Consider the following 22,709-nt stretch of genomic DNA (forward strand, 5'->3'; position numbering starts at 1 on the left):
TGTATTATCTCCACCATGATATGCACATGTACATTTACTAACTAAAACTGAGTTCAAATTTCTAGTTCAAAAGCAGATCTTGTTATCCTTTGGATCTGATTCATTTTCTGGATCACTTTCTAAATATCTGCTTTTACCATTTTTATATTGATTTTATTTGTGTAACTTTTCATAAGTTTGAGTATCTTAAGCCACCACAGTTTCTTTTATATGCTGTGGTCTAACCAGCTGCTTATCAAACCATTTTGTCTTCTTCCTGAGCACAGTGCTAGCGTGGTAGTTCTTTGTGCTGTTCACTAAATATTTCTGCCTTACATGCACATGGTAGGTTGTTCTTCTTTGCCCACTTTGATTTTAGGCAATGGCATCTGTCTTGCACTGGCCAATGAAGGGAAGGAGAAGTAACAGGTGTCATTTTGGGGCTGCTGCCTTAAAGAGCAACATTTCCTTCCTACTGCTGCAGTGATTGCATGAGGTGACGAACCATCCCAATTTTCCCAGAACTGAAGGGGTTCCTGGGACTTAGGACTTGCAGGTTTAAGATCAGAACAGTCTCAGGCAATTTGGTCTGGTTTAACTGGGACTAATGGAGGTTCATGGGAAGCAAGGTTTTCCATGCTAAATCTGGGAAAGATCTATGCAAACCAGAATGGCTTGGTTACCTTATGATATTGGAAGAAAATGGTTTTCAGATGAAACCTCTACTAGCCTTGATTCCATAATGTGTATTATGAACAGAACCTCTCATCCAACCCACATCAGGAATTTATAATGAAAGAAAGGTGAGACTGAGAGGAATAATGGACAGGAAGGATCTTCAAAAGGCAAGACCTGAGAGCCACAGAAACAATGGACTGCACAGCATCTCCCAGAAAATAGTACTGACCTAATCAAGGAGCACTCTTTATCCTTACATTTAGGGACCCTCATAACAGAGAGAGATTTCAGAATTTTAATGGACCAGAGACTACTGATTCTTCCTCTGAATGGGAATGTTTATTGTGGTTATTTTGTGCCTATTCTATCGCTATATATTGAGTATGTGGGATATATAATTTGTCTTCTAGTTCTTAAGTCTATTTTTTAGTAAGTTTTATTTTTATTTTTTTTAGCAATCTCTACATGGGGCTCAAACTCAAGACCTTGAGATCAAAAGTTGCATGCTCTTCCAACTGAGCCAGCCAGGCGCCCCCTTCAAGGCTCTCTGAATCAAGAGGACCTATATCCAGACTTAATTTAGAAATTACTGTACAGTATTTCCTGATGTAGAAACTGTTATGTATCACCCAGGAATCAATCCAGATAGTTTCTTATCTAAATACAAATTACAAATTAGGACACGACCACTTTGTTTGAGAGAAGGCAAATGAGTCAAATTTTTAGTGACCAGAAGAGTAACCTAGGAAATAAGGTCCTCATTAGCTTAGGGTGCAGAGTGACTTTGGAAAGCAGAGCTCCAAACTGACCTGTTTTCAATGAGTAAAGAATAAACCTTTGTTAGTGAAGTTAATGAAGTTTTTGCTGTTGCTTTTTACAATACCAAAATCTAACCTATCTTGACGGATACAGCTAATGTACATTGTTCAATCTGTCTCCTTTGCAGTTAGCTATGGATATATGGAGGAGTTACCGTATAAGGAGTGTGACAGAAATGATATGAGCCTCTTACAGGCATGTCCTATAAAACTTCCTGCATATGATATTCTCTCCTCTTTATTTCCCAAATAAATACAGAGGACTCCAAGATGCTATTAAAAAAAAAAAAAAAAGATAGAATCACATACACAGAAAGGTCCCTGAATATGAACCATCCTGAAATCTTCCACCAAGGAATGCCTGTGTTGGACTTCACTAAATTCTATTGTGCTAAGCCATGAAAGTTGGATGTTATGGACTGAATATTTATGTTCCCTCAAATATTGAAGCCCTAAACACCAATGTAATGTCATTTGAGATGGGGCCTTTGGGAGGTAAATAGGGTTAGATGAGGTCATAAGGGTAGTACCTTTATGGTGGCATTAATACCCTGATAAAAATAGACAATCTGAGTGTTTCCTCTCTCTTGCTTACTCTTTCTCTCTCTGCCCTACAAGTGATGACACAGAGAGAAGGCTACAAGCTAAGAAAAATATTCTTACTAGAAACTGAACCATGTAGATACCTTAATTTTGGATTTGCAGTCTTCAGAACTTGAGAAAATAAATTTCTGTTGTTTAAGCCACCCAGTCTATGGTATTTTGTTATGGTAGCCCAGCTAAGAAAGGGGGATTTATCTGTTTTAACAAGATTTCCCTAATAAATACATGTAATGTATATTATTTTTCAAATAGCCTCTCAGTTGGACTTCCTAATTCCAATGTCTTCTCTTTTTAACTCACCATATAAAACTTAAAACTATACCAGACTAATCTCTTAAAGAGAGCCCCTATCTATCTAATGATTGAGAGGGACATATAAATGTTCCTCTCCGGGGAAAGGTGGTCCTGGGTGGTTCAGCCAGTTGAGCATCTGACTCTTGATTTTGGCTCAGGTTTTGATCTCAAGGTCCTGAGATCAAGCTCCACATCAGGCTCCCCACTCAGCAGGGAGTCTGCTTGGAGATTCTCTCTCTTTCTCTCCCTCTGCCCCTCCCCTCATTTGTGCACTCATGTTCTCTCTCTCTCTCTCTCTCTCTCTCTCTCTTTCTCAAATAAATAAATAAATCTTTAAAGAAATAAATGTTCCTCTTTAACTACTATATAAAATTCAATCTAGTCTTTTCTTTCTTTCTTGATCTGTCCCATCTTATTTATTGCTATCAGCTTACATACTTTATTCTATGGACCTTGTACCTTATATCCCTATTTATCACTGTCCAAATATGCCTTTTGTTGAAAATTAACAAGACAGGAAACAACAAATGTTGGAGAGGATGTGGAGAAGGGGAAACCTCTTGCACTGTTGATGGGAATGCAAACTAGTGCAGCCACTCTGAAAAACAGTGTGGAAGTTCCTCAAAAAGTTGAAAATAGAGCTGCCCTACAACCTAGCAATTGCACTAGTATTTAGCAATTGCACTTTGGGTATTTATCCAAAGATACAGATGTAGCGAAATGCCAGGACACTTGCACCCCTATGTTCATAGCAGCAATGTCCACAATAGCCAAACTGTGGAAGGAGCCATGATGTCCTTCGACAGATGAATGGATAAAGAAGATGTGATATATATATATATCATATACATGGAATATTACTCAGCCATCAGAAAGGACGAATACCCACCATTTGCTTTGACGTGGATGGAACTAGAGGATATTATGCTGAGTGAAGTAAGTTAATGGAGAAGGAATATCATATGGTTTCATTCATATGGGGAATATAAGAAATAATGAAAGAGATTATAAGGGAAAGGAGGGGAACTGAGTAGGAAATATTAGAGGGGGAGACAAATCATGAGAGACTCCTAACTCTGGGAAACAAACAAAGGGTTGAGGAAGGGGAGGTGGGTGGGGTGTTGGGGTAACTGGGTGATGGGCACTGAGGAGGGCACTTGACGGGATGAGCACTGGGTGTTATACTATATGTTGGCAAATCGAACTTCAATAAAAACAAGTGAAAAAATACAGAAAAAAAATAAAAATAAACGCCTTGTGGGACGTAGAACAGTGGCCTCCCAAAGATGCCCACACACTAATCCCCAGAAGCTGTGAATATGTTAGAGCACATGGCAACGGAGAATTAAGGTAGTTTTACTAGGGTTCTTATAAATGGAAGGGGGAGGCAGAGGAGAAAAAATTAGAGTTGGTGGCATGAGAAGGGCTCAACCAGGCACCACTCACTCAGAATATGAGCCATGGAATATGGGCAGCCTTTAGAAGCTAGAAAAAGCAAGGAAATGGACTCTCCCCTAGGGCTTTTGCAGTGGATTCTCCCCTATGACCTCCAGAAAGAATGTACCCCTGCCAATACCTTAATTTTAGGCCAGTATGACCCATTTTGTACTTCTGACCTCTAAAATGATAAGATGATAAATCTGTATTGACTAAGCCAAAAACAAACACAAACAAATATACCTTTTGTTTTCCTGTGTCCAACAACATATACCAAGAGCAGTATAAACCATAAAACAATCACCAGAATAATTAAAGAACTGCATTTGAGTTCCCTTCCCTCTGTACTCCTCTCCCACTCATATACTTATCCCTAGCTACTTTCCTACAAACAGTATAAATCACCAGAAGATAATGAAACCTGTAGCAGGGAGGAAGGATTATATTTCTCCTCCATGAGGCCTGGCATTTTTACACAGTGGTTAAGCATGTGCACTCTGGAGTTACCCTGCCTGGTTTCAAATCCCATTTCAGTAATTTGTGTCTATGTAACCATAGGTAATTTACTTAACTGCAATACTCATTTATTCATCTGTTAAAATAGGAATAAAAATAGCCCAAAGGCAATGAAAAGAGAAAGTTACAGTCAAGGCAAAATTGAGCCACTCCCACCAGGTTTGCAGTTTTGTAAAGCTGGATCATTTTGCAAATGGCTTTAGGACTCAAAATTACTGACGCTTTTCATGCACTACCCTGACAGGCATAGTTGGAAGTAGAGAGAATCTTACCAGGGAAGAGGTATGGTATAGTGGAAAGAAAATAGACCTTGGAGCTATGTAGATTTGGATTCAAACAACTGCTTCTATAAGCTAGTAGTGTGACTTTAAAATCACTTTTTTAACCAGCCTCTCTGAACTTCATTTCTTCTATATGAAAATAAGTAAAATAAAGCAGCTCAATAAGACTGATGAGAGGATAAAAAGTGAGATAACCCAACCAAATAACCTTGCACATTCAAACATGAGCTCTTGCTCTCCCCTCACTATCCATTAACAGAAGAAAAATTAATCCCCCTAATTCCTGAGGCTTTATTTTTTATCCCTAGCAGTCTGATTATTCAATGTTTCTCCATATGCTTTGCTTTCTAAGCATTTCTTTCCTAACACAATATTTCATTAGGTTTGTGCTCTTAAGAAGTAGTATAAATTAGCTAAAATGTCTTTCTGTTTTCTTTCCAGTGAACTAATTCTCACTGCATTCTAATAAATAAATAGCACTATATTTCTTGCAATTTTTTATGATCAGTAATCAAGTCTACATGTTTACATGCCAGCAAATACCATACTCATTTCTTCTCCTGCCAACATTTTCTTGAATTCAAAAATTATATTTATTTGAAGGTCAAGTTCAAAACTAAAATTAAAATTATTTTTGTACCAACATTGACCAGTAATATGATCTTTTTATTTGTTTATAGACCTAAAAATTAATAATAGGCATCTAGTTCTGCTCCTCCATGGAGTAATTTACTCTCATTATCCACTAGGTCTTTTGTTTTATTTGTGTAGAGTAAGGAAACTAAAAGAAGAAGACATTTAATGCTCATAGTCATTTTCCTTCAATATAAAAAACAAGTCTATAAATTTATTCATGACTGTTAGGCACTGTGGGATTCTAGTAAAAAAGGGGGGTATATCACCATATTATAATGATAAACTACAAATGCCTATATACATTATTTTTCTAGAGTAATTCAAATTAATAGCTTCCATCTAGAAATGTCATATAAGGTGTCTACATAGTAAACAACTGTCAGTAATTAGAGTTTTCAACCACTATTTCATTGCTGTTTTATATGTGATCCCTTCAGGCTTATAAAAAAAAACACATTTTAATGCAGTTTATTTTCATTTTAATAACCTATAAGCACTTGAGCTTTTGCTTCTAAACATTCATTCAAAATTCAACTACCATCTACAAATTAAGTTATACAGTCACTGAGAAAATGTCTATAAATCAAAAGCCTCTGCAATCACATTGGATATTTGTGGGCCTATTAAATAGAGACACAGTCAGGCTTTGAGGATACAATGATGAGCAAAACAAACATAGATGCTGTTCTTATGCATACAAGAAAATCTCCATATTGCACTCAAGATGTATGGAATGGAAAAGTAGATTTACACAGAGTTTTGGTAGCCATTATAAATATTAGAGCCATGGGCATGTATTATGAGAGGTCTGAGCAGGGAAAGAAGCTAGGCTGAAAATCACATTCTGGATTTTTTAAAATCTTCCTTTCTTCTCTCTCTCTCTCTCTCTCTCTCTTTCTCAAGTAGAGCAATTTTAGGTTCACAACAAAATTAAGAGGAAGATAGAGAGATATCCCAAATACACCTTGTCCCTAGACATGCATAAATTCCTCCACTATCAACATCCCTGACCAGAATGTTACATTTGTTACAACTGATAAACCATACATTGATTCATCCTAAATCCATAGTTTACATTATGGTTCATTCCTGGTGTTGTTAATTCTATGGGATTGGACAAATGTATAATGACATGTATTCATCACTATAGTATCATACACAGTATTTTCAGTGCCTTAAAAATTCTCTGTGTTCCACTTATTCATTATTCCCTCACTATTGCCACCATCCCCAACCTTTGGTAACCACTGAACTTTTTACCGTGTTTATAGTTTTGATTTTTCTAGAAAGTCATACAGTCAGAATCATACAGTATATATAGCCTTCTCATATTGGCTTCTTTCACTTAGTAATATGTATTTAAGGCTCCTCCTGTCTTTCATGGCTTGATAGTTCCTTTCTTTTTAGTGCTGAGTATCATTCAACTGCCTAGATGCAAGTTTATCCATTCACCAGCTAAGGGACAATTTGGTTTCCTCCAAGTCTTGGCATTTATGAATAAAGCTGCTATAAAAATCATGTTCAGTTTTTGTGTGGGCTCATGTTTTCCACCTCTTTGGATAAATACCAAGGAGCATGTTTAGATTTGTAAGAAACCCATCAACCCACAGTTGTTTTCCAAAGTGGCTGAACCATTTTTTCTGGGCTTTCTATACTGTTCATTCTACTAGTGTATCCTTTTGCCAGTACCAACACTGCCTTATTTACTGTAGCTTTATACTAAGTCTTGAAATTGGGTACTGTCAGTTTCCCAACTCTATTCCTCACCTTAAATATTGTGTTGGTTATCCTGAATCTTTTGCCTCTCAATATAAAATTTACAATCATTTTGTTGGTATTGACAAAAAAAACTACCAAAATTTTGATTGGGATTTCAATGAATCTATAGATCAAGTTATGAACAACTGACATTTTGAGGATATTGAGTTTTCCTATCCATGAGCATGGAATATCTCTCTACTTACTTAGTTTTTTTTTTTTAATTTCTTTCATCAGAGTTTATAGTTTTTCTCATATATATTATATAGAGAAATACTTAGATATATATATATAGTTAGATTTATATCTAAGTATTTCTCTTGTTTTGGATGCTGATATAAATGGTATTGCTTTTAATTTCAAATTCCATTTGCTTATTGTGGGTATACAAGAAAATGACTTTTTAAATACTTTTTTACTTATCTTTTTTTAGTAATTTCTATACTCAATGTGAGACTCAAACTTACAACCCAGAAATCCAGAGCTGCATGCTCTTCCAATTGACCCAGCCAAGTAGCCCAAATGATTGACTTTTGTATATATATTAACCTGTATCCTGCAATCTTGCAATAGTCACTTATTAGTTCTAGACTTTTTTGGTCAATTCCTTCAGATTTTCTATATAGGTAATCATGTCATCTGTGAACAAAGACACTTCATTTCTTGCTTCCCAATTGTTGTAACTTTTCTTTCCTTTTATTGTCCAGTTGCTTTAGCTAGGACTTCCATGATGTTGAGAAGGAGTGGTAAGAGGTCATCCTTGCCTTTTTCCTGATCTTAGCAGGAAAGTTTTCTCTTTATTGTGATGTTAGCTATAGGGTTTTTTGCAGACAAACTTTATCAAGCTGAGGAAATTTCTCTGTATGCCTAGTTACTTAGAGTTTATCATGAAGTTTTCAACATCAGGTTTTGTCAAATATATTTTCTGCCTCTATTGATAATAAGTATGCAATTATTTTTTTTGGTCTGTTGATGTGACAGATTGCATAAGTTGATTTTCAAATGTTGATACAGATTTGCATATTTGGAATAAATCCCACTTGGTATAATTTTTTTATACATTGTTGCATTATTTTTGCTAATGTTTTGTGTTAGACTGTTGTACCTAAGTTCATGAGAAATAATGATCTATAGTTTTCTTATCTTGTAATGTCATTGTCTGGTTTTGGTATTAGGGTAATGCTGGTCTCACAGGATGAGTTAGGAAGTATTCCCTCTGTTTCTATCCTCTGAAAGAGAGAATTGGTATAATTTCTTCCCTAAATGTTTGGTGAAATCCACTATTAAACACCTGGGTCAAAAAAAAAAAAAAAACAAAAACAAAACACCTGGGTCTGGTGCTTTCTGTTTGTGATGGTGATTCACTATTGACTCAATTTCTTTTATAGATATAGGCCTAGTAAGATTGTCTATTTCTTCCCATGTGAGTTTTGACAAATTGTGTTGCTCAAGTAATTGGTCTATTGTATCTAAATTATCAAATTTGTGGGTTGTTCATTGTATTCCTTTATTATCCTTTTAAAGTCCCTGAGATATGTAGTAATGGTCTCTTTCATTTCTGATAGTAGTAGTTTGTGTCCTCTTTGTTTTCCAGATGTCTTTTCTAGAGGTTTATCAATTTTAGTGATCTTTTCAAAGAAAGAGTTTTGGTTTCATTGATTTCTTGTTTTCATTACCATTGATTTCTGTTCTAATTCTTATTATACCTTTTCTATTCCTTTGGATTTAATTTTCTCTTCTTTTTCTAGTTTCCCAAGGTGGAAAATTAGGTTATTTACCAAGATCTCTCTTCTTTTCTAATATTAAACTAAGAATCAATGACACAAATAACCGGAAAATCCCCAAATAAGTGGAGATTAAACAATATACTCCTAAATAACATATGGGTTAAAGAAGAAATCTCAACAGACATTTTAAAATATTTTCAACTAAGTGAAAATGGAAAGACAGTGTATCAACATTTGTGGGATGCCATGAAAGCAGCATTAAGGGAATTTATGGCATTGAATGTACATTAGAAAAGAAAATGTGATTTATCACGGTGAATGTTCTGTGTAAGCTTGAAAAATATACATATGTATTCTGCTGTTGTTGGATGAAGTAGTATACAAATGTCAATTATATCCCATTGATTGATGCTGTTGAGTTCAGCTATATCCTTACTGATTTTCTGCCTGTTGGATCTGTCCATATCTGAGAGAAGGGTGTTAAAGTTTCCTACCTAGGTGATGGATTCATCTATTTCTCCTTGCAGGTCTATCATTTTTTGCCTCATTATAGTTTGACACTCTTTGGTTAGGTGCATACATATTTAGGATTATTATGTCTTCTTGTAGAATTGACCCCTTTATCATTATGTACCACCCCTCTTTATCCCTAACCCTCTTTGTTTTGATATCAACTCTGTATGAAATTATTACAGCTACTTCTGTTTTCTTTAGTGTTAGTATGGTATACTTTTCTCCATCCATTTACTTATAATCTATATGTCTTCTATTTAAGTGGGTTTCCTATAAACAACATACAACTGGGTCTTGTTTTTGATCCACTCTGACAATCTCTGTGTTTTAGTTGGTATATTTAGATCATTGTCATTCAAGGTAATTATTGATATAGTTGGAATAAATACTATATATTTGTCATTGTTTTCTATTTGTTGCTCTTGTTCTTTTTTTTTTTTTTGTCTTCTTTTTTTCTGCCTTTTATGGTTTTAACTGAGCATTTCATATGAATCCATCTTCTCTCTCCTTTCTTAGCATATTTGTTTCCTTGGCTTCTTTCAGGATTTTTAAAATTTAAAGTTGATTTTCTATAGTTTGAAAATAATATGCCTCTGTGTAGTGTTTTTGTTATTGTTTGTTTTTGTTTTGGGGGGTTTTGTTTTTATCTACTTGGTGTTCCTGAGGTTCCTGGATCAGATCTGGGAATGATCTGTTTTTGTTTTGGGGGGTTTTGTTTTTATCTACTTGGTATTCCTGAGGTTCCTGGATCAGATCTGGGAATGATCTTGTTTTTGTTTTGGGGGGTTTTGTTTTTATCTACTTGGTGTTCCTGAGGTTCCTGGATCAGATCTGGGAAATTAGTATCAGAAATTTCTGATACTTTCTGATGCTTTCTGATACTAATTTTAGGCAATTCTCAGTCATTACTGCTTCAAATGTTCCTTATGTCCCTTCCTTTCTTCTCCTTCTTCTATTTCTATTACATGTATATTACACCTTTTTTTAGCTGTCCCACAGTCCTTCGGAATTGTTTCCTTTTTTTCTAGTCTCTGTTCATTTTTTCAGTTTTTGCTCAGAGATTTTTCTTTCCTCAGCCATATCCAGTCTATATGAATTTTTAATTAAAAAAAAAAACCTTTAGCTTCTAGTCACTAATTTAAAAGAATTTAAATTTAAAAGAAACACTTGATCAAAGAATAACAGTTTTCCTATTTGTGTAAAAATCTAAAACCATTTCGGATACTTACTTTTGCTCAACTCAGTGGGATGTCATTTGTACCGTAGTCCATATGAAAAAGGCTTCTCAGGAGTTGTTCCATGTGATGACCCTATCCCATATCATTTCTCCTCCCTAATTGCTCACCTCCCACCTTCCAGCTACCTTAGGTCCTAAAAAAGCAATAAAAAATGTAAGTACTAGGAAATAGTTTAATGATAGTATGACACTTTGTATTAGTCACTTTTTATCCAGTTTATTATTCTGCTATAAAATATAAGGAGAAAATGAACAAAACTTTTATTTAAGTCTACTCAGTGGTGCACTAGAACCAGTTCACATCAGTTCCTAGGGCTGAATCTTCTCATCTTTTCCCAAATTGTGATCAATCACACCAATACGGTGCACTGAACCTGCATTGAACCCTGCCATGGTGGGTGTATTAGTTTTCTATGGCTGTAACAAGAAATTACCATGAATTCAGTGATTTAAAACAAGTTAATATTTTAGTTATGTAGGTTAGAAGTCTGTCACAAATCTATGAGGTGCCTGGGTGGCTCAGTCCATTAAGCATCCAACTCTTGGTTTTGGCTCAGGTCATGATCTCATGGGCTATGGGACTGACCCATACGTCAGGCTTTGCAGTCATCAGGGAGTCTGCTTGGGGATTCTCTCTTTCTGAGACCTCACCACCCCCCACTTGCTCATTCTCTCTCTAAAATTAATACATCTTAATAGAAAAAAAAGGAAGTCTGTTACAGGTCTTATTGGACTGAATTTCTTTCTGGAAACTAAGAAAATCCATTTCTGTAAATTTTCCAGATTCTAGAGGCCTCCCACATTCTCTGGCGCATGGCCTCTTTCTTCATCCTTAAAAGCCAGCAACATTGTATTTCTTTGATCATTATTTTATAGTCACACCTCCTTGTGGCTTTCTTCTTTAGCCTGTTTCTTCCACTTTGAAGGACTCTTCTAATTACACCGAGTCCTATATAATTCAAGATAATGTCCCTATGTTAAGGTCAGTGGATTAGCAACATTAATTTCATCTGCAACTTATTTCTCCTTTGCCATTCTTAGATTCCAGGCATTAGGAAGTGAACTACTTTGCGGGGGGTGGGAGTGGGAAGGGGGATTAATCTGCCAATAACAGAAATTGGTAAATACTACAAATCATAATTCTTCCTCCCAGAAAGCTGGTTGTTAAACATTTACCAGCACATCACTGCCACAAGTAATCACAAAAGAACATCAGCCAAAACTCTTACAAGAATTATAGGATTAAAGCAATTTACGGAATCCTAACAAAGTTGCTTTGTACCTTAAAATATTTAAATACACTAAGAAGGATAAATTACTCTTTGAGCAGTTTAAAACAAATTAAGTTTACCAAATATCTTCACTTAGGATGAATTATTATGGAGTCGAAAATCTTATATAGCATTACTTCCTTTCTTGTAAGGAACAAATAGTAAAGTGTTATTATAAAGTACATAAGCTGTTGTCTTTTAAGATTAAAAAAACAACAGCAGGGAAGACTTAAGGATTTTTTCCAGATGCTATTTGTCATTGATACAGTATCAAATAATTCTTTAAGATCAGGCATAGATTAACTCAGTATCATTTTCAACCTAGAAGAAATGACCTGCATATTAAGATTTTAATTCACTGAGTCATAATGCAAACCAGAGAAGGTGGAACATTATTATGGCATGCTATGTGGGTAGGCACTGCTTTAGCAAACCTATTGAGAAACATAAATCACATCACTTCTTAAGTCTTACAGCTCTGGTATAAAGGTGGCCCTTGTCCACATATTAAAATCAATGATATTTACAATAAAGGATCAGTTGATCAGATTGTTGATAGTTGGAGAAGTTTTACTAAATAGTAATTTTCTTTAAGGTTTATATAATATACCTTTTAGAAATTTCTCATTAACATTTCTGATGGAATGAGAGGAAGAAATAAACTCCAGGGTTTATAGTTATAATAGCTAACAATGTAAGTAATGATTATCCTGCCAGGAAATACAGTTTCTTACATATATTATCTTATTTAATTCTAAAGGCAACTCTATGAGACAAGTCTACAGAGATCAGAGAATGAACTCTTACATCAAAGTCCTTGGATTAAAATCCTGGTTCCACCACTTCCTAATCATGTTTGACCTTGGGCATATTTTTATGCCTTGTCAAAAAGGGGTGGGGGAGGAGTAATAAGTCTGCCATACAATGTTGTACCCATAATAAATTAACATATATAAGGAGCTTAGTGGTGCCTAGCTAAATAATGTTTTCTATTATTAGTTTGATCCTGTTATAAGATGCCCTCTTATAACCCTCAGTTTCATTACCCTACATAATCAAGAGAAGTGGAGAGTGCCTCCAAAAATGAATTCTACCAACCATCCCAGAAGAAAGGGAAAACTGATACAATGGGACATGTTAAAATGTAGTAAATGTGTATACAATTTTTACGTATAATATGTATTTTTTCTTTATTGCATTTCAATATTCATTAATATAAATGGTCTGTTTTGCTTAACACTAACTGGTATTTGTTAAAATTAACAAGGTTCCTGGGGCACCTGCGTGGCTAAGTCAGTTAAGCATCTGCCATCAGCTCAGGTCATGATCCCAGAGCCCTGGTTTGGAGCCCCACATTGGACTCTCTGCTCAGCAGGGAGCCTGCTTCTCCCTCTCCCTCTGCCTGAGGCTTCCCCTGCTTGTGTTCTCTATCAAATAAATAAGCTCTTAAAATAATACTGAGGTTGTTGAATGCCATATTGGGACATTTTTGAAAAAGCAATTACAAAATAGCATCTAACATATCCTCTACATCACAAAAAGTCTTAGACATATATTTTTTGTGAATTATTTTAACTGCGTTGAGCATGCACTGCTTCTAGAATTGGAAACAATAAAGCAAAAAAGGAAAATGGATAGTTTTGGCAATGACTATGGTATTGGGGACTCAAAGGATTTTTTTTAATAAAAAAATGATATCTGGTTTTATTTGTGCCTATACTTATTTTCTTCATTCAGATTCATCTTGATTGCAGTGTGTGAAACAAAACAACCTTCAAACTCCAGAACAAACTGGATACTATTTTAGAACAAACATAATGCCCTAGTTGAAAAAATGCTCTAGTTTAAAAACCTATTAAAAATTATCAATTGAGGAAAAATAATCAACTGGGGTGGTAGTGAGGAAGCATAGCTCAGAGTGCTTTTGTAAAAGGCGTTTCACCATCTCCAATTCTGATTCTCTGCCTCTCTTAAGAGTCATCCGTATTCACTTTGCTTTGTTCCAGATGCTTGCTGAACCGGCCCCTTTTAAAAAAAAATCCATTTAACAAGTATTTATTAAACACCAACTATGTGCTAGGTACCACTGTAGGTGTTATGGATACAAAAGACAAAAATACTTGTCCATGGAGCTTAAATTTTAGTGAGGGGAGAAGTTTAAACAAATAAATCTAATTACATATTAGGACAGTAATAAATGAGAATAAAAGTGATGGTAAAGGGGGATCCCTGGGTGGCGCAGAGGTTTGGTGCCTGCCTGTGGCCCAGGGCGCGATCCTGGAGACCCGGGATCAAATCCCATGTCGGGCTCCTGGCGCATGGAGCCTGCTTCTCCCTCTGCCTCTCTCTCTCTCTCTGTGTGTGACTATCATAAATAAATAAAAATTAAAAAAAATAAAAGTGATGGTAAAGCAGGGTGCAAAATTTTGGACAGGGAAGGCCTCATTAAAAAGGTCAACATGAGAAAGACTAGAAAAAGTGAGAGCAAACCATGCCAATATTTGGGGAAGAGAATTCTAAACCAAAGATCAAATCCCCGAGGCAGAAATATGCATTGGTGTGGAAGATCAAGGAAATCCACTTGGTGGTGTGTGAGCACAGTAGAAAATAATAGAAAGTAGAGGGAGAAAGTTGAAATATCTAGCTTTTGACTAAAATGGGAAGATGTTGGTGGGCTTTGGTAGGCTTTGAGGAAAGGTTTGTCATATTCTGACATATATTAAAGATCACTTAGGCCGCTGTGTTGCAATCCATAGACAGGGATATTAGAGTATTTTAATTAAGGTTAGCTGACAATGGCTTAGGACCAAGGTGATAGGGGAATTATATGTTGAAAACAAGGAGATTCTAGGTATATTTTGGAGGTAGAGGATACATGACTTATTGATACATCCAGGTATTAAAAAAAGTTAATGAAGACTGAGAATTTTGGCCTTAATTATGAGAATGGTGTTCCTATAAACTGGTATGATTGAAGACAGTGCAACTGAAGATTGTAGATGTGGAATCTGAGAGGTTCACAAATTGGACATGTTAAATTTAAGATGCCCATTAGACATCCACATAGAACGAGTGAATATAGACATATCCATACATAATATGTGTACCCGTGTATACACATATACAAATGGGAAAACATTTGGTCTCAAAAATTACCTAGGATATTCACATCATATTTGAAAATACGAGACTGGATGAAGACTGCAGATAATGAAAAGGTCCTAAGTTTTTTCTTTGGAGTATTCCAATATTAAAAGGTCACAAAAAACAAAAAACAAAAAAATAAATAAAACAAAAACAAAACAAAAATAAAAGGTCACAAAGTACACCAAGAAACTGATTAGAAAAGCCAATGATGTAAAAGGAAAAGAAAGTATGTTATTCTAGAGACTACAAGATGAAAACGTTTCAAGAGTCATGTCAACTGTTAGAGGTCAAAATGAGTACTGATCCTTGACTTTTGAATTTAGAAACATGGAGGTAGGTCACAGACGACCTTAACAAAAGCACTTTTTAGTGGACTAGTGAGGGTAAATCCTGATCAGGGTGAATTAATAAACTTGAAAGAAGTGAAATTCAGTGTGATTTTTGCTTGGCTTTTTTCCCCCCCAAGTACATACTGGAAGCACATGCAAATTCTGAAAGCTGCAATTTATCAAATATACATAAATGCTAATCCAAGACATCAGTATTTAAATGATTTGTTTGGTGACTTCATTAAGAAACTGACAAAGCAGTGTTGTGTGATTAAATCAGTACAGTAAAAGCATAATGGCTACTACCTCCATGAATTAGATGGGACTCAGATCCAAATACAATCCCTGATAAACTTGAAAATCTTCAGCACAGGGGTATGCCATGGTAAAAATCATTAACAACTAAACACACTTCATCATTCAGTTGGAGAAATCCAAAGGTTTCCATTTTACCAATGCCAGACACTTGAGTACTCTTCATGATCTTTGCATTTGCAAGTATAATTTCCAGTACCAGTTGTTAAATATACTCTAGTGAAGTTACCAATGTCCCATACAAAAAATGAAAAGTGTTTTGAGCAACTTAAAGTCTTATCTTCAAATTACACAAATGGATGGAAATTCAAGAAATTCCTTAAATTCTAAGTTTATTTCCTATACTCTAAAGTTCAGAGCAAATTTTCAGCATTAAATAGTGACACATATCAAGTTTCAGATATTTATTATTCAGTGTAAACCCCAACACAATACACCAACATGATTTCGTGCATTTAGAGGGGAAATATTTCCTGGATAAGTGGAAAATTGTGCGGATGGCTTCTGGAAGACCTTCATTCTAAGCAGCTTTATAGTGAAACATTTCATTTAGAAGTCTGGACCTTCTTTCTTCAGTTTGCTGTAATCTACATTCACTGAGTAGAACTTGGAAAAGAAAAAAGATATTTTAGATAATCTATCAAATACAGAGAGATGGTACAGAAGTTTTAGAATTTTTTTATTCAGCTTTCTATAGTAACAATTACAGGCATGAATTTTTTATTATGGATATTTAACAATAAAAATCATCCAAAGAAAAATGCCAAAATTCCAGTCCTTTAATAAATGACTTTGTTAAGGTAAAAATATTCAATCTACCTCAGAAGAAGTTAGTATGTTCCTTCAATTTCCTAAGCCAGACTGCATCGATATCAAACTAATATCTATTTCTGGCAGAGAAGTTTTTAAATACAACTGTATTTTTGCTTCTAAATAATATCATGTTTAAACAATAATGCATGGAAACTTGTAATTTCTAAAAATTTCCTTATATTCAACTAAAATTGATATGAGAAATAAATCTATGACTGCTTTAGAAAAACACTGCCTCAAACTCTTGATAGCTGTTTTTTTAATGATCTATATTTGAAACATCTCCAAAGTTTCTACTGAGAAAACATCAGGATTTATACATAAGCCCAAATAAGGCTATACTCTTGGGTTTACTCATTCTTGTGCCAAAAAAAAAAACACTGAAGAGGTTGTGATATAATTACTTGAAGACCACATTATTTTTACTCCAAAAGAATTAAAACTGCAGAATCAACATCAACATTTTCTTCAGGGTTTTTAAAAAGGTCATAAATCTGTATCTATTATTTCTTCAAACTCTTTGTTTTTCCAAATATGCCCTAATTTCTTTGCTTCTAACTGAAAAATTCTTAAGTTTTTATAAAAAGAAACATTCCCAAGTTGTAAAGCCTATCTTTGAGATAAACACAAAGTTGCATAGACAGAGAAGTACAAATAAGCCATAAAGCAACAATCTTTGTTCTGACATTATTCTTATGAAGCAACTGAACTTAAACCAGATTTTTAAAAAGAAACTAATTGCTCTACCTTAACATGTTAACAAAATTAGAGGAAATATTCAAAGAACTACAGGCTATATATTAAGAACATAAACACCGATTAGGTTCTTCTAATGGATGCCAGACAAATGTGGGCACAATGCTTTGTTTTCTTAATTATCACAGCCTTTATCAATCTCACTGTATAGATGAGGCAACTGAAGATCAACTTACAAGACTCGCCAAACACTGAATGAGAAGCAGGATCAAGCCCTTAACACTCATGCAGAGTGGAAAGGTCACAGTATCTTTGCCAATTTTCTCAAAACTAAGCAAGCTTCTGATCAATTTGCTTCTATTAGGTTCCATGTCCCAGTATCAAAATTCTCTCTTCAAGTAATAAAGTAATTTTCGAATCTGTTTTATTTCAGCTTCTATGACCCTTTTCTTTTTCTCAATTTAAAGGTGACTACCTGGAAGGTCTCTGGAACAGTAGTTGGGAATGCACACATATTCTGATAATGGCTTTGGGACATTTTATTTCATTGAGTGTGTTGCTGAGTTTATGTTTAATAAATCTTATTTTATTTCTTATTTTAATGTTTAAATCTTATTTTAGTTCTTTTGTTTGTCTTAACTTTGGCTAGATTTGCCAAAACCTAGTGGTTTACAACAAAGGCTTGTTTTTCACTCACATTATATGCCATTTGGAAGCATGTTCTCTCGATTGCAATTCTGGGTTGAATAACACTTAACTGTCCATTTTGGTTTCAGGACAGATAAAGAACAATGGGGGAACCACACACTGGTTCAGAAGTGGCAGATATCATTTCCTCTTACTTAGGATTCTCCAGATTTAAGTGATGTGGCCAAAAACAAGTCTCCTAAGTGAGCCACAGTGAATGTGGAAAATACCTCACTGTTTAAGTTTAGAAGCAGTAGCAATCTTCATTCACCCTAGGCTCACAAGTTTTTGGACTGGGTTCCCTTTTGTTTCTGCTTACAAATCACCCAATTCTTCTCTAAGTTCAGCTCTTGGCAAATACAGCAAATAATAGTCCACTAACATCCTGTTTTTCTACAACAAGCTCTTTAGACACATGTCCACCTTACAAGTTACAACAGGTGATATTTTATCAAATAGTTTGCCATTATATGACTCATCTTTCCAGTATCTAAATCAGTGTCATAGCTACTTATCCCATCCATGCCACACAAACTAAATTTCTGTTGCAGCAACATTCCATTTCCAGTTCATATGTCCTCATAGTGGCATGTGTTATCATAGTGCCAGGGAATTGTTAATTGCCTTTATCAGAATCACCTAGGGAGCTTTTTGAACTATACCTACCTAGAGATTCCAATACACAATTTGTTGGAAGAACCAATGCCTGTTTTTTTTTTTTTTTTTTTTTTGGATGTGAAATCATTTTCTCTAGAATGTACTTAAGTAAACTTAGAGGAAAAATAAGTCAGGATGCTCATTTATGAGTTTATCATTTTTTTCAAGTTAAAACGTAATACACAGGTAAGATGGCCCGGTAAAGCTTCACCAGTGCTTTTTTTTATTTGTTTCTTGTAGAGAGATCCATTTACAGATCTGGGAGCCAAATTATGATCAGACAATTAAGTGGAAAGCTTGGAATCAGCCACAGGCAATAATCTCTTAAAAGTTGCTCTCATCAATAATGATAGCATGCATCTCCATCATGGGTGTAGATCTGCTAAATGGTCCTGGACACTCATTGGTCAGAGCACCCCTCCTTGAAAGTATTTAACCAAACGCTATTTCTCGTTTGATGAAGCAGCTTAGTACACTTTCCAGTGTACATAGTGAGTTATATACTTTAAATAAGTAAACTGCATTGAATGTGAATTATACTCTAATATAAACTCCCTTGGTTTTAATATCTTCAGAGTTTGTCTTTGCATGCAAAATTTCTACACATAAAGAAGCTTATGTTTAGGGTCTTAGACTTGTGACAACATGGATGAGCTTTAAGAGTATTATGCTAAGTAAGATACATCACACAGAGAAAGACAAATACTGCATGATACAACTTTATGTCAAATCTAAAAAAGCTGAACTTGTAAAAGTAGAATGGTGGTTACCGGGGGCTGGGGGCAGGGGAATTGAGATGTTAAGGTACAAACTTACAACTAGTAAATAAATCCTGGAGATCTAATACACAACACAGGACTTATGGTCAACAATATTGTATTATAAACTTCAAAGCTGCTAAGACACTAGGTCTTAATTGCTCTCAACACGCAAAAATATTATGTGACACGAGAAAAGTGTTAGGTAATGCTAACACAATAATCATACTGCAATATATAAATTTATCAAACCAACACCTTATATGCTTTAAACTTATGTTAATTTTATATGCCAATTGTATCTCAATAAAGTACATAAATGGTCTCAGTCCATAAACTCATTCTGTTAAACTGCAGTTCCACAAACCACTTTTTTTTTTTTTTTCCACAAACCACTTTTAAGGAAAGATGTCAGTTTATTTAGAAGGTTCATTGTAAAATTTAAATTTCAACTGAATTTCATTTCTTCCTAATTACTCTCAGCGGAAATATTTCAATCATACCAACAAGAAAGAAAAGGCAATCAAACCATCCACTGGAATAGTGCTACTCAAAGTGTGGTCCACTGACCAGCAGCATCAGCATCACCTAAAACCTTGTTAGAAATGCAAATTCTTAGTCTTCACAACAGATCAACTAAATCAGAATCTCTGGGGATGGAGCTTAACAATGTGTTTTAACCACCTCTCCAGTTGAGAACTATGTACATTGAAGTTTGAAAACCACTGCACTAGATGATGATTCAAGATCTAAGAAAATGTTATATGATAGCTATTCCATCTCCCTTTTTACTTAGTCAAATCATGAACACGTTAACTTAATTTCACATCCAGAAACTAAAGTCTATGAATAAAATCCCTAGAAAAACCTATTTGCTAGGGAAATAGGCTTTAATTTCATAGAACAATCCAGCAGTTCCTCCAAAGTTCATTATAATGGAATTTTACATGTATATCCAGTTTCAAAAAAAACCTACTTCCTGAGTATTAAAACACACTTTCTCAGAATTCTGAAATAATTTTGTAGCTTACCTTGTATTGATCATTGGGACCCAGTTTGTTCCAAGGTTCTGGGTTATTCTTCCTATCCCAACTAAAAGGAACAAACATTACAATTGTTATAGTAATAAAACACTACTTAAAATAGTTTTATACTTCCTAAGAAGCTAGTATTTGTAATACAGCTCATTTTCTATTAGATTAAGTATGGTGTGTTTTCATTAGAGTTGAAATAGAGATAGGCTCTATAATTAGCAGTTCCATATAATCAATTAGAAAAAAGGGTAGAACAGAAGGCCTCTGGGGCAGTGTATTTGTCCCTGTCTTTATCACAGAAAACTTTAAACTTGGCTTTTACTAAAAAGGTGATGTACAGAAAAGCACAAAGAGTAACAATACATTTTTTGTTGCCTATTGTTCTCTAACTTCAAAAAGAAGCATTCCTTATTGAGGAAAAGCAGACAAAAACCATTTACATTTATCAGAAATCCTGATCAAGCACTTTATAAAAACAATTGTCTCAATTCTCACAAGATTCCAAATAGATATTAGCATTTCTACTCTCCCCATGAGAAAAATGAGACTCAGGGAAATTTAGACAATTTTATGAACTGGAAGAGTAAATGATAACAGCAGGACCAGGATCCGAACTTCCTATATGACTACAAAACTTTAGGGTCTTTCAACTACATGACGTTGCCTCCCTAAAGGCTGTGGCTCCTAAAACACCTTTAAACCATCATCATTCTAAATATTTTTAAGTACTTACCTAACATCTGGATTGAACAATGCCAAGCGCAATACATACAGCGCTGCTCCAGTACCTCCTGCCCCAATAAATATGAAGAGGGGGATCAACTAGAAACAAACACAAAATACAGAAGAATTAACAACCAGCTTCAAATACCTAGATACTGAAAAAAGAAAGGCTACAATAGTTCCTACACACTAATTCTGAAGTCTCAAACAGCTGTTTTTCGGTCTTGTTTTAAAATGTGAATAAAGGTAGACCTCTTACTGAGGCAAGATTTCTTATAACTGTGTTCAAAAGAAACAGAATTTCTGAAAGACGTGAAGATGAACTTTCAATGTGGAAAAAGTCATATCCAAACTCCTAAATTTCCAAGAAATCATAGCATGTCCTCCTCACCTCTCTAATATTTATACATTATTCCCATTAAATTTCCCAGCTTCCTTTATCTCGAGGCTTGTAAAACTTCTTGGCCTGTCTTATAAATAAGTGTTATGAAAAACTCGAGTTCTGGGACGCCTGGGTTGCTCAGAGGTTGAGCGTCTGCCTTTGGCTCAGGGGGTATCTGATCCCGGGGTCCAGGACCGAGTCCCGCATCAGGCTCCTTGTGGGGAGGCTGCTTCTCTTCTCTCTGCCTGTGTCTCTGCCTCTCTCTCTCTCTCATGAATAAATAAATAAATAATCAAAAAAAAAAAAAGAAAAGAAAAACATGAGTTCTGTGAAATTAAGAGTTTGAACGACCAAATATCTGTTACAAAGATTGGTTACATGCTTAAGTCTCTGAGAACATACTGCTAACAATGCTTAATAAGTACACTATGGGCTTAAGACAAGGGCTTCGTATTTGAGTTTTAGGACCCCTAAACGTTGAAACGCTGGAGAGAACACTGAAATGCTAAAGAACTTAAAAGCGAGCCTCCTCCGCGCTACCGAACCCCACACCCCCACCCCCACCTGTCAGGACGTCAAGACAAATTGAGGATCCCAAGACTGCAGGCCTTTATTTGCCACCCGGCCCGGTGGTGCAATGCAGTAAGCACCAGACCCTGGAGATGGCATGACAGACAGGAAACCTGACCTGCTGGTCTCAGCCCACACAGCGCACAACTATCCCTGGGTCCGACGGGCAGACCAGAGGGTGCGATCCCCAGAGGGTTCCAACACTCACCCGTTTATTTTCCTTGAAGGTATCCCTCACCTTCCGCCTACCAGCCCAAACCCCTCAACGCGTAGCGAGGAAGGTCAGAGCTCAAGGGCCCGGGGCACCTAGGATCCGGCCTCGAGGAACAATCAACGACGGTGAAGGAGGAAGAGGAAGCCCCCGGGGAACTGAGGAAGCCGCAGCTGACAGAATGGGCGACTGAAGACGCTGGGAAGAAGGGGGCCCGAACTTACGCTCGGATGCTTCTTGGCCTGACCGATGATCTGGCGTAACATGGTTGTGGCAGAGGTCTCCCGCGCAGGGGAAGGAAACACCGAGTTGCCGCAAGGCCCGGAACGAAGCAACGCCTCCACAGAGCAGGAACGGACGTCCAAAGTCACCCAGCACCTCCTCCCTGAAGGCCCCCTGGCTCGGAGGGCAGCTGCGGCAGGAGGGCCCGGATGCGGCTGTCCTTGACAGTGCCTGCTTTGACCCGGCGCCTCATGCGTCTGCTCTAACCTGGCCAGACCCTCAGCGTTCCAGTCCCGAGCGCAGCATTCTCATTCCTGCGCTACAGATGCCGCTGACCAGGAGACTTCTGCGTCCAAACTAGAACGCTTTGACTGAGCAGACAGGCACTTTCTCGGAAACACACGCGTTGAGACGTGG

General features: G+C 36.0%; 1 protein-coding gene across 1 annotated transcript; it reads right to left on the reverse strand.

The window, feature by feature from the left end:
• Positions 1–15,928: 15,928 nt before the first annotated feature.
• Positions 15,929–22,477, reverse strand: NDUFA4 (NDUFA4 mitochondrial complex associated). Its single transcript, XM_038556946.1, has 4 exons — positions 22,295–22,477; positions 20,918–21,006; positions 20,182–20,242; positions 15,929–16,145 (listed from the first exon to the last, which is right to left on the reverse strand). The coding sequence occupies exons 1-4, from the start codon at positions 22,334–22,336 to the stop codon at positions 16,089–16,091; spliced, it is 249 nt and encodes an 82-aa protein (XP_038412874.1). The 5' UTR covers positions 22,337–22,477; the 3' UTR covers positions 15,929–16,088.
• Between the last annotated feature and the right edge of the window lie 232 nt (positions 22,478–22,709).

The sequence above is a fragment of the Canis lupus genome, chromosome 14 (genome assembly GCF_011100685.1).
Source record: "Canis lupus familiaris isolate Mischka breed German Shepherd chromosome 14, alternate assembly UU_Cfam_GSD_1.0, whole genome shotgun sequence".
Classification (NCBI taxonomy): Eukaryota; Metazoa; Chordata; class Mammalia; order Carnivora; family Canidae; genus Canis; species Canis lupus.